Raw genomic sequence first — 15,875 nt, 5'->3', positions numbered from 1 at the left:
GCAGCCTGCGGAACCCAATCAAGGAACACTGAATCAAATGGCATTTCAGCTGGCAGTACCTTTCCCTCCTGAGGCACTGTGATCGATAAGGGGTTTGCTACACTACACAGATTTATTTGGGATATAAATTTATTTGTGAAGAACGAAATAGAAAAATTTCCTGCCCATCACAAAGATGCTCTATCACTCCCTGAGTATCTCTGTCAGAGGTTTTATCTTCACAGTAATGTTACTCCTGCTTCATAGTTAGGGCAGACAGGTGAGTAAAAGATCAAACAAACCCAGCTTCATGGGAGCATGTTGCCATCCCTACATGAAATGACAGCCAGTCACACAGTGGGGGCTAAAAGAAACTTTGTCAGGTTGGAATTATAAGTGATAAACCATGCAGCCAAAAAAAAAAAAAAGACAAAACTAAAACACAAACAAAGGAAACAAGGAGTTTAAAGGTCCATTAAAGGTGTACATGCTTGCCAAGCCACTGTGGTAGAATGTACACACTATCTATGTCCCAAGGCATCTGAGTGATGGGGTTAGTAGACAAAGGCCAGTGGAAAATGCGTTAAAATGTAGATGAACTCCAGCTCTCGTATTCCCAGACACATCCTAGTCATGTTGGTGTTAGATCTGCTACGCTTGCAATACGAATTTGCTCTGATGTTCCCTAATAGGCACCATGAAGCTAGGTTAGGCGTAACTACAAACATTAAGGACAATGTCTTCGTACAACAGATTTCCATTACAGTGAGTTCTCATTTTTCCTTTCCTGATTTATGGAAATGTCCTTTCCTCTCAAATTATTACTACAACTCATGATGCTGGATACATCTGCTCCAAGTACCTCATGCTATCTGTTTACTTCTGAGCACCTAAATGCTGTCCCCTTACCGTCTTCCCTGCTTTTCTACACAGCTGTCTCTAATTGTTCTAGAACAAAGGGAAACAGGCTTTATTCTTTCTTGTGTTTATCACTATTTATTTATTTAAAACTCCTACCTTCCATAGAGGTCTAGTCTCCATATGATTTATTTCTTTGTGTCAGTTGACTAAACATCAGCTTTTGAATTCAGAAGGCAATCATAAACTGTTGCTACTGTGCTCCAGCCAAAATCAAAGTTATGTAAGAAAAACCGAAGCCTGCTTTATTCAAAGTTGATGTTCCTGAATGTAAAAACACATTTATTCTGTCCTGTGATCCCCACAGCACAATAAACTCCTGCAGTGTCTGCTTCATTACTTCTGTGCTTTAGAGTAGGAATCCAATTTGCAAATTTAACAACGCAGTTGAAATGACTTTTCTCGCTCACGGAACTGTAATCTAGCTTTTTCATATGAATTTGCAGTATTTCCCAGTCTTCATTTCTTTCTAAGGTTTTGCAGCTCTCATGCCCGCTACTTGAAAAAAATAATAAACCTTAACAGAATTGACTCCCAAGTACATCTGTTAAGCTCTTTATCTAAGAAAAGCTCCGTACCAAAGAGCAGGGGGGAGGATACAGTGTCCTGGTCCCTAGCAAAAATTGGTCTGACAGAAATTAGTAGGAACCCACTGTACAGTTGATTGCATTTCAGGGTTCAAAATAAATTATTGCTTTTGAACTCATCTGTTGACTTGGCTGTCTCATATTCCTCAGCCTCATCACCGTTATTAGGAGTGACTCCCACTTAACAAGATCAAAACATTTCAAACTCAACAGTGATGTAACCTGATATCAGGTCACGATGGCTTTAACTCAGATCCAGACCTTCTCCTCTCCTCATCCTCCCCAACTGGGGTGAGCTTTTAGCTCCACATAAGGGATGGCCCTTGGCTTCTTTGGTTGAATGGCTACTGTTCTCTTTAAGCATGCTCAGATGACCATGCAATCAATTTTCCTGCATCACAAAAGCAGATAACCATATTCCTGCCTCTGCCAACAAGCTGATGTCTTTTCCTAATGCCACTCCTACAGCAGCACCATTTAGAGACCTATCTGCCAAAGCAGGAGTCATGCACGCAAAGGCCACTATGAATCATGAGATGATCTCAGTGACACAACCAACGATAAACTCTCCATTTGTCAGCTGAGAGGAATTAACAAATGAACAAAGCAGCCTGTCCCCACCCCAAACGCCTCTCAGCATATCCACATCTTCAGCTGGGGTGGTCAAGTAATGAAGTAGTGTGTTATCCTAGTGCTGCCAATGGGATGGGCCATGTTCCCCTGGAAGGAGAGAGATGCTCTTGGGACTCACGAGAGCTCTCCGACCTCGTGAGGATGGGTTGCAAGGTGTGAGCAGAGCAGCGGGACCAAAAGGATGACAGGCATGACTGAGGTGGCCGTTAAAGGTGCAGACCTCCCTTCCAAGCTCACTTCTGACCCATTTGACAGGCACGGCCCTAACAGTACTTGCACACAAACTCCCCTGTCCACAGGTAATGGTCAACAGCTTGGCCTGAACTCCAGTTCTGATGGGGCAATTTTAAGTATGGATTCATGGTGTTCACCTGCAAGCTTTCTAAAGCTGCCATTTGAGAATTAGGAACACTTTGCAAAAACAATGAGAATTACTGCAAAGCATCCACGGAGAACTTTGTTCTGCAGGAGTTATCGTAATTAGTTTTATTAGTGAACGTTAAAGAAAACAGCTTGATATTGTTATTAAGTCTTTTGTGGTGACAGCATCGTGAGATGAATGGAAAAACAGATGTCTGTTTTGTGTAAGCCTCCAGACTAATGCTTATAACAGGCTACAGCTAATGCCTCATGGATAATCTTTCTCATGCCTTTCAAGCAATTGCTAAACAAGGGGAAAAACCCAGGCTAGCCAGACAGACCACTACTTCACTTGCTATTTCCCCTTCCCCTTAGTTTCCTCCAAGTTATTGGCAATCAAAGCTGAAAACTGAAGGTGGGTTGCTACACCTTTGACTTGCAGGCCTGAATATCAATGAGCCACAAGAGACAGAGATGGAGAGAGCAACAAAAGGTGAGGGGAAGAGACAGAGGAGGTTGGAAACGGCTTGTTTCCCAGCACACACACTGACAGACAGGTAGTGTTAACACTGTACCTAGAGAGGCTGCCCTCAGTGGCCAGGCTCGGGGAGTCATCGAGGACATTAGGTTCACTGCAGGAGGGGCAGGGAGATTAAGAATTTAGGGAAAGAAAATGCAAAAAAAAAAGCATGCGATTGTCTCTGTTTTAAAGGGAAAAAATATCAACGGAATAAAAAGTAAAAAAGGACGGTAACATTAATTGGTCTCGCACGCTCAGCAGCACATATATGAGTCAGAGGAGCTGAAAGAACATCTGATAACAGGAGCAGTTGTTAGAGGAGTTTACACTACATGGAGACGTCTACATCTCTGCTCTGAACTGGGGAGCTAAGGACTTCAGTAGGATGTATTTCCACAGGAAATAAGGTCAGGGAACTGTTTTCAAAGCCATTTTCCTGTGGCATTTTCATTTATTTTGGTTCTATTTACTTCCAGCTTCATAGAAAGCTTTTTTCTTCCCTCTTCCCCACGAGCCAGTTCTTCCTGAGGGAGGACTAATCTGCCTCCCAAGAGCTACAGACCACTCTCATTCTGGTACAGCTCTAAGGACAAACATCTGGAAAACAAGGTCTTGTAGTGCAATGAAACTGTAAGTAAACAGCTGGCGTGGATCCTGGCAAACAAGTACACAATCACTTTGCTTTTCTATACTTCAGCCACTGAGGCAGGAGCAGCTCTCTCAGCCACAGGAAAATCATGAAAGAAAGAAGGCAGTCTGCTGGGTTACCAGCAGGAAAGCAGTAATAATATTACTTAGCATTAATTAGTTTACATTTGTGAGGCAGCCTGAAAGCCCAGAGACCATCCATAACTAAAAAGGGCATGATATTGTAGACTTTGATTGTGCTTGCTGAGCTTGTACTTTCCCTGCATAGATGAAAAGCGATTCTCCTGGTATATGGTGTACATCAAAAGTAGAAAGTAAAGCTCTGTTGTAATTAAACTCTTTTTTTCTCAGAAGAACCATGACTTGGGATTGCACAAAGCAAACATTGCTATCAGTCAGCTGTGACTCCTATGAAGTTTATGCATTCAAGATTGTAGTGAAAGATTGGGGAAAATGCAGTCTTGCATATTAATTTCTTAAGAAACAAAGGGACTGAATCAATTGGGTTCAAAAGTCAAATGAGTTCCTGTAAGCCCTTTTGTGAAAACTCCCAGATAAAATCTGTGTAACTCCTCTCTTGTAAATCACTTCTCCTCTCTCTGCTGGTATGTACCACAGCTGTTACTTTTCCTTCATGTATCAAGGTTATTTCTTTACTTCCAAGCAAGACTGGGAGGGAACAATGTTGTTTGATTTTCCAAGGTTGGTCAAGAGATAATGCAGAATTTACAGTTTAAAGGTTCAAAGGAGTTAACAAAAATTAATCTATCCATTGTCAGATATGTTTGGATAACTATGCCACAGAAAAACAAAACAATAAACACTGTTTACTTAGAAAAAAAGTCACGTTTAACTGCAAAACTTCTCTCTACACTCTAAAGGCGCACATTTTCCAAATTCCTATCTCTTTCTCACCACTCCATGTCAACCAGGAATAAGGCATTCAGGGGTATCTCTATCAACATTAATATTTCTGGCTTTAAACTATTAAATCCTGTCTTTCAGCTGGACATTCGGTGTCCAAGATGAGCTAGTTAATGTTCTAAGAAGGATAAAGTCTGCATGGAAAAAAAAAAAGTAAATCAAACAAACTACCTCTGCCCTCTGTCCAGCATCTGGGGATTACTCCCTGCTCCCAACGCAGATTGTGTACAGTCCCCTGGTTCATTACGGAACCTAGAAATCACATCTGCTCTTTGTGCTATCCACTGTAGTAGCAGAGGAAAAAAACTGCTGGAGATGTCTGAAACTGTTTCAGAGTAAGGTTTCTAGAAATGACAGCTCCTTCTTTTGGACCTTATGCAACACAAGTCATCCTGGAAAATCATTATTTCCAAAGCTGCACCCTTGGTCCAATGCTATTTTTAAGATGAATAAATTTATTATCACTGTGCTGGTGCTGATCCTCCTATCCCACATTTCTGATTTACACATAATATACCTGCACCATTTCTGCTCTCATGAATATAATGGAAAAGGTGAAAAGCCCATGTTGTTACCTTTGGCTGGGTAACATGCCCACCTCAGCCTGAGGTGCAGACACGCTGGAGAGATGGCTGGAGAACCGCCTCCTCCCAATGGCACCCATAAGGTATGCTTCTTGTTCACTTACCACACTGGGCATGCTCAAGGAGTCATCTAGAAAGAAAGAAAGAAAAAAAAAAAGAAAACAAGAAAGGAGAGGGAACAACCATCCCAAACCCCCACCTCCACATTTAAATAATAAATATAAATTTAAATAATACATTTAAATTTAATCAAACAATAATACAATACCCAACAATACCCAGCATTTACTTACCAAGTCCCCAAGTCTGCAAATTTGACTGCTTCCACTAGATTTTACAATCACTGTTCAGAAAGACATACGCATAAAACCCTGCAGATCGAGGAGCACCGCACACAGGAGGCAGGGATTTATGTCTGCTTTCAGCTTATATAGCTCCCAGGAAAATGCGTTTGGGGAATTTGGTTTCTACTAAGGCTTAATTTCTGTGATTAATAAATTGTTGGGTGATATATAGTGATTGCTGACATAAAAGTTGTAGCTGGACACGTTATGGTATGAATCAATGGCTGCTCCAGTACAGCACAGCACTGTTACAAAAGATAAAATCCATAACAAAGCAAAAGGCAGGATTGACAGCCTTTAACACCCTTTGGGATATGTGTTTTAAAATGTCACCAAAAAAATTGGATAAATTGACTCAAGCATATCATACTGCAGCTGAGCTTTGCAGACAGTTGGATTGTGATCAGGACTGCTTGAAATTTTCAGTGCTGTTTCAAATTACATGAAGTATCTGGAAAGAAATGACTCTGTTGTGGTTTTTACCACAACAACTTCTAATTATAAATAAACAAATGAAACAAAGGGGAAGTTTTGTGTAATTTTCTCTTCTCTTTTGCCCTTTTCCAATTTTGATATACTGAAATACTTTACGGCAGCATTAAGCCAAGGCAGGGCTGAGGTAACACTGCCATAAGCAAATAGGAAGACAGCACTCATCATTCCACACAGTGGCTCGTAATTAATCTGAGGCTGAAAACAGCGTTGGCCACAATGTGTAACAGAGAAACGTATCAGCAGCACAATGCTGGGTGGACTGTGCAATGTTTAGCAATGAACCCAGCTGAAATAACGTTGGGCTGAACCTGAAAAGTTTCAGGCTAACTGTTCTTTCCCAAAAGGCAGCTCTGTCTCAACTGCACAGGCCCTTCTTTTGAGCCACCCATTTTCACCCCTTTTACTTAATGTCTTTTGGGAATAGTCAGCAGTCCTAAAATACAAAAGCAAAATGCTTGAGTTTCAAGACATTGAGGCAACCAACCCTTGCAGCACCAGAAGACAATATCCCTGCTAAAGTACGGGGAAACCCTGATGACATATAAGCTGAGTTTTCTACCCTGGCTTTCAGTGATGGACAACTCAGAAGCAGATGGACAGCTCACAAGCAGAGAGAAGGCAAAATTCCAAGAATAACATGAAACTCAGCTGAAATGACAAAGCAACATTGAGGTCATTGCAAATTAGTCCCCAAAATATTCACCATTCCATTCCTTTTAAACCGGCACCAGAAAGCCTGGCAACCCTGGAACCTGCCAGCTACCCACAAGAGATCAAGCTTTCGCTGTCAGAAGGTTTAAGGCTTAATTTCCTCTCTGTGAATCAAGTGACACAAGTGCACAGACATTCTACCCTGCAGAGCCACAGCTGGATCCCATGCAGCACAAGGTCAACATATTCCATGTCAGAGCATCTAGACAGAAGTGATGAGCAGGAAATACTCAGACCCTGCAGCAACTGGACCATAACTACAGAGCCAGCCACCACCCCTGCCTTATGCCAGGATGAAGGTCAAAGAGAGGACTGATCGCTAATGCCTTGTCAGCACTGTGGGGACTGCATGTCAGCCCAGGTCTCACACACTAGATGTCTGCTTAGGCCCTTCCTTTTCTCTACCCAGAGATCAGGAAGGGATGAGGAGGTATGGAATGACCCAAGCTTTAAGACCATGGACTGTGTAGCTGCAACACCAGATTCATAGCCTTGTGCCCCCATGGGCTTTTTGTTCACACTGGGACAGTGACAACTGTCTTCCCCTCCTATCTGTCCTTGGGGGCATCCAGAAAACACCTTCAGTGTTGGGAGCTTTGCTCAAATCAGTAACCACGTACTTTCTTCATCTTCCTCATCTGTGCGGCTCAGCGTGTCCTGCGAGGCCTGCTGAGATGGCTCGCTGTCCTGCTCCCAGACCGTGCCAGTGCCCGTGTTGGAGCGGGACATGGTGGCCAGACTCAGGCGGTACGCGGAGGTGGAGGTGCCCACGGTGCTCACAGATGTCTTCCCTTGATAAGCTGCGCAAGAGTGGGAAAATCAAACCCAAGTCAGTGACAGCACTGGAAATCAGCAACCAACTACACATTCCTGTCACACTGGGCACCTGACTGCTAGGAGCAGTGGGGCAGTGGCTGGGCAGAGGTGATAAAGCAGACACAAATACCCCGGCTCACCCCATCCCAAATCTGTGTTGTGTCTGGTTTTTTTTGTTTGTTTGCAGTTTGGTTTTCTCCCTCAACCTTACTGCTTCAACATTTAGGAAAAAGGCAAATTATTACTGAGGAAAAAAAGGTTGAGGCATTCTCTTTTTTTTTCTTTCATTTCTTAAGAACAAAGCACATAAAATCTCTTGCTGTGCATACGCAGCGGCTGCCCTCTTGTGGCAACAAGGGACATATGTGGGATTGAGAGCAGGCAGGTTTGTCTCACAAGTTAATTCCCAGGTGAACCTGCTGGCCAAACTGGGCTGATGGCCCTCTGGCTCTCCCCTCTCCTCCTTACCAGACCCACTGTGCACTGCCTCCTTCAGGATCTTCAGCTCGTTATTGAATTCTGCGATGAGGGAGCTCTTACAGAGAGGGCGTGGTATGAACCGTCTCTCCAGCTGGTCAGCGATGTGCTGTCGGGCAGTCAGCTCCTCATGGTTCTCAGCCGGCTGGGCCAGCAGCTGAGAAGGGCATTAACAACATTGGGACACGTTAGCATGGCGAGTAAGCGATGCCCAGGGAGCTGGGACTGGTCTTCAGATCAGCATGAGCCTGTAGCCAGCAGACTGTCCTCTTTGTAGGCATGGTTTTGACTGCAGCTATGAGAAGTTTCTGCCTGTCTTTCAGGGACAACCTTATATTTGACTGAGCAGACACAGAATCTCACTGGTACATGAAGATCAGGGCTTCCTTAAGCTGAACTCTACTGTCAGACATGAGACAGCTCCTGCCTCCAAGATGATTTAGTCTGTCCAAATGGTGAGAAGGCTAAATAAGGTGGAGCACCATGTCTCAATTTACCTGGCAAGGAGGGAAGAGCTGTGACTAGCTTAAGCCCAGGCTGCCCCAGCCCAGCAGCTGTCTGTCCATCCGCAAGAGCCCCATCAGAACCATCACCCAAGACGTGTAAGGTGAAGTACTGCTTCCTGCCTATTAGTTGCATTGCCCAGCTCTGTTTGGAGGAGCTTTTGCTGAAAATTTCTGCCAACCATGCCAACACCCTCCTAGGTTCAGTGCATCCATGATAGTCTCAAGTGCTTCCAGCGTCTTTGTTGTGAAACTAAGTCCACATGCAAACCCTCTTGGTCAAGCCTTGTAGGTACCTTCCTACCCAGGGGAACTAAGTCTAGCTATACTCTGGGGCTTCTTACATCAGAGCTCCTGCATGATGGGCATACTCTTTACTGTTGTTTGGGAAAAGCCTTCTGATGCAGTTTCAAAGGGTTCACAGGCCTACTAACAAATCACTCCCTACATAAACACCTGGTTCTTCCAGGAGTGCTGTTGCCTCTGTTTTCAGCAATGGAATAAAGGATATCTTGCCTTCAGGGAGTGATCTAGCAGGAGCCAAAGCAACTGTTACCTTGCACTGGATGAAGGGCCGAAGGAGCACAAAGATAGGGATCCGTGTTCGCACGATAAAGTCGAGGAAATCCCACAGGGCCAGCCCTCCCACCTTCCGCAGTGCCATCTCTTTGACTTGCAGGCTCAGCCAGTACCACTGGCTGTCCAGTTGGCGTTCAAAGCAAACAAGGATCACCTTCAGGGCTACATGGGAACACACACCAGCAAAGGACAGTCAGAGATGTTATTAGTGTCCCTTACAAGCACTGAGGGAGGAATGGGGGGGCCACAGGGGGCACAAACCTAGGCATGCATGCATGCACGTGCACATGCACACCCACACACCTCAGAGTCACAAGTGTCTTTTCTATCAGTCTGCAAACAGCGCAGGGAAGGAGGGGAACCTTGTCCTAATAAAGGGCGTTGGGATCAGGACTGAGAGTCCCTCCTCCAGTTTTACCTATGAGAAATGTTCCTACTTCACACCCAAGTTCCTCTGTATTTTTTTGCTCTTCCCCTCTCCCTCCCTGCAGAGTTCTAACATAATTTGATTGTCTTCCTGGAATTCAGGTATTGGTATCAATTTTGGTATTTCAAAAGCAGCTCAGGATGGGAATGCAGCCCTGTTTGATCAGACAACCTCAAAAACCTCTATTAAGCACAGCCACAGAAAGGGCCACCCTGTGAGCACAATCACCTCCAGGTTACTTTCAGGGTAAGGAAAAGGACCTTTCTAGCAGTGCAGCTGCTTGAGCCCCAGTCAAACTGAATCTGAAACAAAATCTGAACAACAACAAAAACAGTCCAAGGGCCATAATTCACAAGAGCACTGCATTACAAATGGGGACGAACAGAGATGAGGTTCAAAACAATGCTCTACATTGAAGTGGGCTGTGACCAACAGCTCACAGGAGAGACAAGGAATCTACCCTGTGGAACAAAGGAGGCCTGGAAATTGCTGGGGGAATGGTTGACTACTCCACTCCATCTCTCTTGATGGCCACGACATCTCAGCCATCACACATCTGTATACAGGTTTGTTGGAGCAGGGAGCTAAATCAGTGAATTGCCAGTTTTTCATCGGTAGTACAGAATCACAGAATCACAGAATTGTCTAGGTTGGAAGAGACCTCTAAGATCACCGAGTCCAACCTCTGCCCTAACACTAACAAGTCCTCCACTAAACCATATCACTAAGCTCTACATCTAACCGTCTTTTAAAGACCTCCAGGGATGGTGACTCAACCACCTCCCTGGGCAGCCCATTCCAATGCCTAACAACCCTTTCAGTAAAGAAGTTCTTCCTAACATCCAACCTAAACCTCCCCTGGCACAACTTCAGCCCATTCCCCCTTGTCCTGTCACCAGGCACGTGGGAGAATAGACCAACCCCCACCTCTCTACAGCCTCCTTTAAGGTACCTGTAGAGCGATGAGGTCTCCCCTGAGCCTCCTCTTCTCGAGGCTAAACAACCCCAGCTCCCTCAGCCGCTCCTCATAAGCCTTGTTCTCCAGACCCCTCACCAGCTTGGTCGCCCTTCTCTGGACTCGCTCGAGCACGTCCATGTCCTTCCTGTAGCGAGGGGCCCAAAACTGAACACAGTACTCGAGGTGCGGCCTCACCAGAGCCGAGTACAGGGGGACAATCACCTCCTTAGACCTGCTGGCCACACTGCTTCTTATGCAGGCCAGGATGCTGTTGGCCTTCTTGGCCACCTGAACACACTGCTGGCTCATATTCAGCCGACTATCAACCAATACTCCCAGGTCCTTCTCGGCCAGGCAGCTTTCCAGCCACTCATCTCCCAGCCCGTAGCGCTGCTTGGGGTTGTTGCGCCCCAGGTGCAGGACCCGGCACTTGGCCTTGTTGAACTTCATACAGTTGACCTCAGCCCATCGCTCCAGCCTATCCAGATCCTCCTGCAGAGCCTTCCTTCCCTCGAGCAGATCGACACACGCACCTAACTTGGTGTCATCTGCAAACTTACTGAGGGTGCACTCAATCCCCTCATCCAGGTCATCGATAAAGATATTAAAGAGGACCGGCCCCAGCACTGAGCCCTGGGGGACTCCATTAGTAACCGGGCTCCAACTGGGTTTGGCTCCATTCACCACAACTCTTTGGGCCCGGCCATCCAGCCAGTTTTTAACCCAACAAAGCGTACGCCAGTCCAAGCCACGAGCAGCCAGTTTCTTGAGGAGAATGTTGTGGGAAACGGTGTCAAAAGCCTTACTGAAGTCAAGGTAGATCACATCCACAGCCTTCCCCTCATCCACCAAGCGCGCCACTTGGTCATAGAAGGAGATCAGGTTCGTCAAGCAGGACCTACCTTTCATAAACCCATGCTGACTGGGCCTGTTCGCCTGGTTGCCCTGCAAGTGCTGTGTGATGACATTCAAGATAATCTGCTCCATGAGCTTCCCTGGCACTGAGGTCAAGCTAACAGGCCTATAGTTCCCCGGGTCTACCCTCTACCCCATACCTCAGATAGGGGTTAACAAATACCTGAATGTAAGTCTTTGGGTAAGTGCCCTCACAAAATCAGACACAGAGAAGCTGTGTGGAGGGCCCCCCAATATAGCTCTGATAACCTGTACTGCTGCTGGATCTCTGATTTCATTGTTTTCTCTTTCCTTTCACCTGCGGGTCACATGTGAGAAAATACAGTACTACCTTGCAGCAGCATACAGTGAGCAGGGGGAATAAGAGTCAGGAAAGACCACGTGTGCATAGGGCCAGCAGGCAGGCAGACTGCCTCACATTTCACCTGCATTACAGAGCTAACCATGGGCCAGTGAAGCTGTGACATTAGGGCCTGGTAGGCAGAGGACCAGCCTTTTTTGGCTTCACTGCTATATACTGGCAGTATGAAAACTGAGGGACTTCTACCTGTGCTGCAACCTCCTCCAGGTGCAGTGCAGACACCGCTCACAGTGCAGTACTTCCCAGAACTACTCCTGGCTTCATGCTCTGGCCTGTCCCCCTATTCAGGACAAGACCTAAAGCAGCTCTGAAGAGCTCAGTTAGCTCCTGCCTGAGATGGTTTTCTTTGGTGCTATCTACAGTCTTGAACGCTCCATTTTATCTCTGTCTCTTCCCAGAGGTGAGCAGAAGCCATCACTCACCCAGGTAGGCAGCCTGGCTGGTGGACTCTGCGAGCCCTTCCCGCCGCAGGTCCTTCCCCGCATCCCCCGGCGTGGAGCAATGGGCAGGGGAACTCTCCAGCATAAAATTCTTGCTGCGGGAAGTGCTGATGATGCGAGGTGGCAGGAGGATATTGATAACAGTCTGAAGCAGCAGCAGGACCTCAGGCTGCTCCAGCCAGGGGCTGTCTGAGATGCATTGGGAGGGGAGAGAGAGAGAGAGATCAGGCTACTTCCCATCAAAGACAACCAAAAGATCCAGACCCTGTTCCATTCCAAAATGTGGGGCAATCTCAAATGTCCCCCAAGCAAAAACTCCTTCCCCCACACCTTGTTATGCTGCTTCTCCTCCTGCAAGCAAAGGCAAAGTTTATTTTAACACCAACACAGACAGACACAAACACAGAGCTACACAGCACAGCAGAATGTCCCGTTCAGTGGTCTCATGATCTCATTTCCTTTTTTTACCTCCCCCTCTCCCTTCTTCTTTGCTTTTGTTTAGGAATTTACCAATGATCACCCTCTATAGAAGAAAGCAAGGAGCAGGACTTGTGCCAGACAAGTGGCATGGATTGGGCAGACAGCAAACTACAAGAGCACACAATTTTTGTGACCTCTGCTCCCCACTGTGGCTTCTGCTACAACACATTTGCCTTGCCCTGCACTCCAGTTTCAAAAGAAGGAGCATGTCTATGAAAGACCTAACTCAAGAACCATGGCCCAGCTGAAACAAAGAGGAGAAACAACAACTTCTCCCAGTGGGATTCTTTTCTGTCTCAGACCCAAAGGGCACTTAGCTGACACACTGTAAGTGACAGGAAACCAAATTAAAAAAAAATAATAACAAAAAAAGATCAACAGAGAGCAGGGAAAGTGCAAACATCAGTTGTCAGAAAAGGGGGAGAAAATTTCTTTTTGTTAAATTAGTCAGACCTTTGCTTCCAGATCCTACTGTGAGCACAAATGGAATCAGTAGGTTTAAAAGCATTCCTTCCCTTCTTTCCTGATTGGTGAATGGGGAGACGACATGGCTTAGGGGGAAATCTTCTTTCAAAGCCTGTGCAGTAATAATAAGAAAGGATTAAACAATTCCATCAGCAGATCACGCACATAAGTTACTGCAGGGAATGACGATCCCCCAGGCACCCTGTTTACACAGTACAACACAGGCATGGATGACCTGATTGAATTAGAAGCACTGAAACCACTTAGGAGTAAAAGGATTTCACAAAGTAACATAGGTATGACCTGCTTTTGTCATAACCAAGAGGTAAGAAGCCCAGATTCCTTACTCATAGGCATCATTAACAATATCAGATGCATCCCACAGGAGTTGGCTGGGTGTTAGTCCCAAACTCTGTACTGCTGTGAACGGGAACAGGATTTGACCCAGACTACAGGGAATAAAAAAAATGAACAGAGAAAATAGAACAAATGACATAACCTATATATTCTGCTGTCTGAACATGAAGGTTATTCTTGAACACATTTTTTGTTCTGCCTCACTTTGTGCTGCTCTGTCATCTTCCCTAACATAAACACTGAACTGAAAAATAAACAAAATGCACATTTACTTCTTGACTCACTGAAGCCTAAATTGAAAGGTCTTTCGTCTTCTCTAGAGGAGGTAACACAAATGACTATCAGTAAAACCTCTGCTCATCTGCAATTTCCCAGTTGCTATAGACTTAGCTGTGAAATGCAACTGAACCTTGTAACCCCTTGAGCTTGTAGACCTGGGCTGAGAAATTCCAGAAAATGATTTCTTGTGGGGTGTGAAGCACTTCTATTTTATATCCTGCTGGAAGTGTTAGGAATATGGCTTCTCGTGTTTTTCTGACATGTTTGGTTTTTGTTCCATTTAAAACCCATGAAAAGAAGGAGTGAACACAGAGGAGAGGATACTATAAGAGAAAACTCCCAATATGGTTTAAAAATGATTATTTTGGTACCTAGTTTAAAAAAAAAAAAAGAGAAGATTTCAGAGAAGGTGAGGGTGGCCCTTTTTAGCTTGTGATTAAAGAAATATTACCTCAGAGCTGGAAGAAATCTGTCCTTTATGTGCGAGTCAGTATCAAAAAGTCCTTTTGTGCCTCATGCTCTGAAGAAAAGCAGTGTGTCTCGATCCCTCTAACCCTTACTTCCCAAGCAGCCCCACCGCTCAAAACTACCTGCTGAAGTATCCAGCTGGATGTGCCAATACATACTTAAAAATGCAAGTTGGAGCTAAATTAGGAAATTTGTCTCTTCATTCTGTTGCTGCCAATGTCTCCATTTTGTCTGATTTCATGCCAATGGGGAGGGAAAGGAATATGGAGGCAGAAAGACTCTGTATTAGTTGTGGCACTGCTATGAGAAATGAAAAGTGATGAATTTCCAACAGTACGGGATGGGTTTGTTATTCTGGACAAGGATGCTCTTGACTAAGCAGCTGAAAAGCCAAGTTGCCCTGCCTCTTTGAGCCAGCACACTGTACAACCAGCTCAGGTAAGAGCAGAAGAGCACAAACTCCACTCTCAGTTACGCACATGCACCCAACGAGAAAGAAGGTCGAGCTGCATGGACGTGACCCAGGCCAGGGCACATCTCCCCATGGCAGGAAACTTCTGCTAGCTCCTTAGGTACCGCAGAGAATCCTAATATGCTTGTCAGAGCCTTAAACAGCATCAATCAGCCGAACTCCCTGGACATGAATTGGCAGTGTTAAGCTGATGGATGCTTGTTGTAGACAGGCGAATTCTGAGCTCAGTTCAAGCTGTCAAAAAGATGGCAGAATTTACATGTTGCTTCTCTTTGATTTTTGGTGTATGTTCCACAGTTTTTGCCCAGCTTTTGCAGAAAGAAAACAGAGCACCGATGTGATGGTGTCTCAACCAGAAGCTAAAACTTGCCTGGCCACATGCCAGGGCAGACACACCTGTATCTGCAATGCTACAAGCCGGACAACAGCTGTGCTGAAGGGCAGAGGTGGCGAGAGATAAGGGCTGAGATGAAGAAGGGGTAATCCGTCAGCCACACTGGAGGGTCCTACCACTCCCATCACCTGCAATACAAACAGAGCACATCACCACAACTGACTGCTTACAGTTTCATCCATGCCATATCCTCCAACATCAATGAAATGGAGGGGCCTTTCATTCGAGCACTGGGTTGGGGTGGCTGTAGGAGAACCAGCCCCCGCCCAGTGGTCTTTGTGGGAGCTGGGGCCAGTGAGGAGGAGTTCTAGCAGGGAAGGTGAGGGGAGAAGAGGGAACCAGCAAGGGTGGGAGGAGTGCACAGGTAACCTGGTACATTTAGAAATGTACCCTGTACCAGCCCTGAATGACCAGCACTGGACCGGTGGAACAGTTAGAAGTTGGAGGATACGTCATGTAACGACTGTAACAAATAAAATATGTCATCAAAGCAAAAAGTCTGCATTGAAACTGGACATCTTTTCCCTTCTCTTGCTTATCTACTGGAAAAATAATGTCCTAAGTCTGACCCTAGCCGGGTTTTGTACAATGTTCAGATTCCTCTCAAACACACTCTGTTCTTACAGATTCTAAGCATGGTTCATCTTGCATGTCCCAAGATATCTAAAATAGAGTCACCTGCCAGTGACCTGGTTGTCTGGAACCCCATGAACTATCAGCACAAGAAAACAGCGCTTCTAGGGGAGGGTTACTTGAACTGTTTTGGATGTGTCCTTCAGGA

General features: G+C 45.5%; 1 protein-coding gene across 14 annotated transcripts in view; it reads right to left on the bottom strand.

Annotated features, from left to right (window-relative positions):
* The window catches only part of UNC80 (unc-80 homolog, NALCN channel complex subunit), a 128,936-nt gene that overhangs the window by 6,994 nt on the left and 106,067 nt on the right, over window positions 1-15,875 (bottom strand). For 11 of the 14 annotated variants that reach the window (XM_080598924.1, XM_080598930.1, XM_080598925.1 and 8 more), the window contains 8 exons: window positions 15,097-15,222; window positions 13,113-13,236; window positions 12,162-12,368; window positions 9,056-9,240; window positions 7,988-8,153; window positions 7,324-7,503; window positions 5,145-5,283; window positions 3,053-3,109 (listed from right to left, as the gene is read on the bottom strand). In XM_080598924.1, the coding sequence (XP_080455050.1) occupies window positions 3,053-3,109; window positions 5,145-5,283; window positions 7,324-7,503; window positions 7,988-8,153; window positions 9,056-9,240; window positions 12,162-12,368; window positions 13,113-13,236; window positions 15,097-15,222 (1,184 nt within the window). The remainder of the gene's footprint in view (window positions 1-3,052; window positions 3,110-5,144; window positions 5,284-7,323; window positions 7,504-7,987; window positions 8,154-9,055; window positions 9,241-12,161; window positions 12,369-13,112; window positions 13,237-15,096; window positions 15,223-15,875) is intronic. The other 3 variants (XM_080598935.1, XM_080598926.1, XM_080598929.1) reach the window with 1 other exon arrangement.

Source organism: Anser brachyrhynchus (assembly GCF_964034855.1).
Source record: "Anser brachyrhynchus genome assembly, chromosome: 7".
In the NCBI taxonomy this organism is placed as follows: Eukaryota; Metazoa; Chordata; class Aves; order Anseriformes; family Anatidae; genus Anser; species Anser brachyrhynchus.
This window is presented reverse-complemented; position numbering and strand designations above follow the sequence as displayed.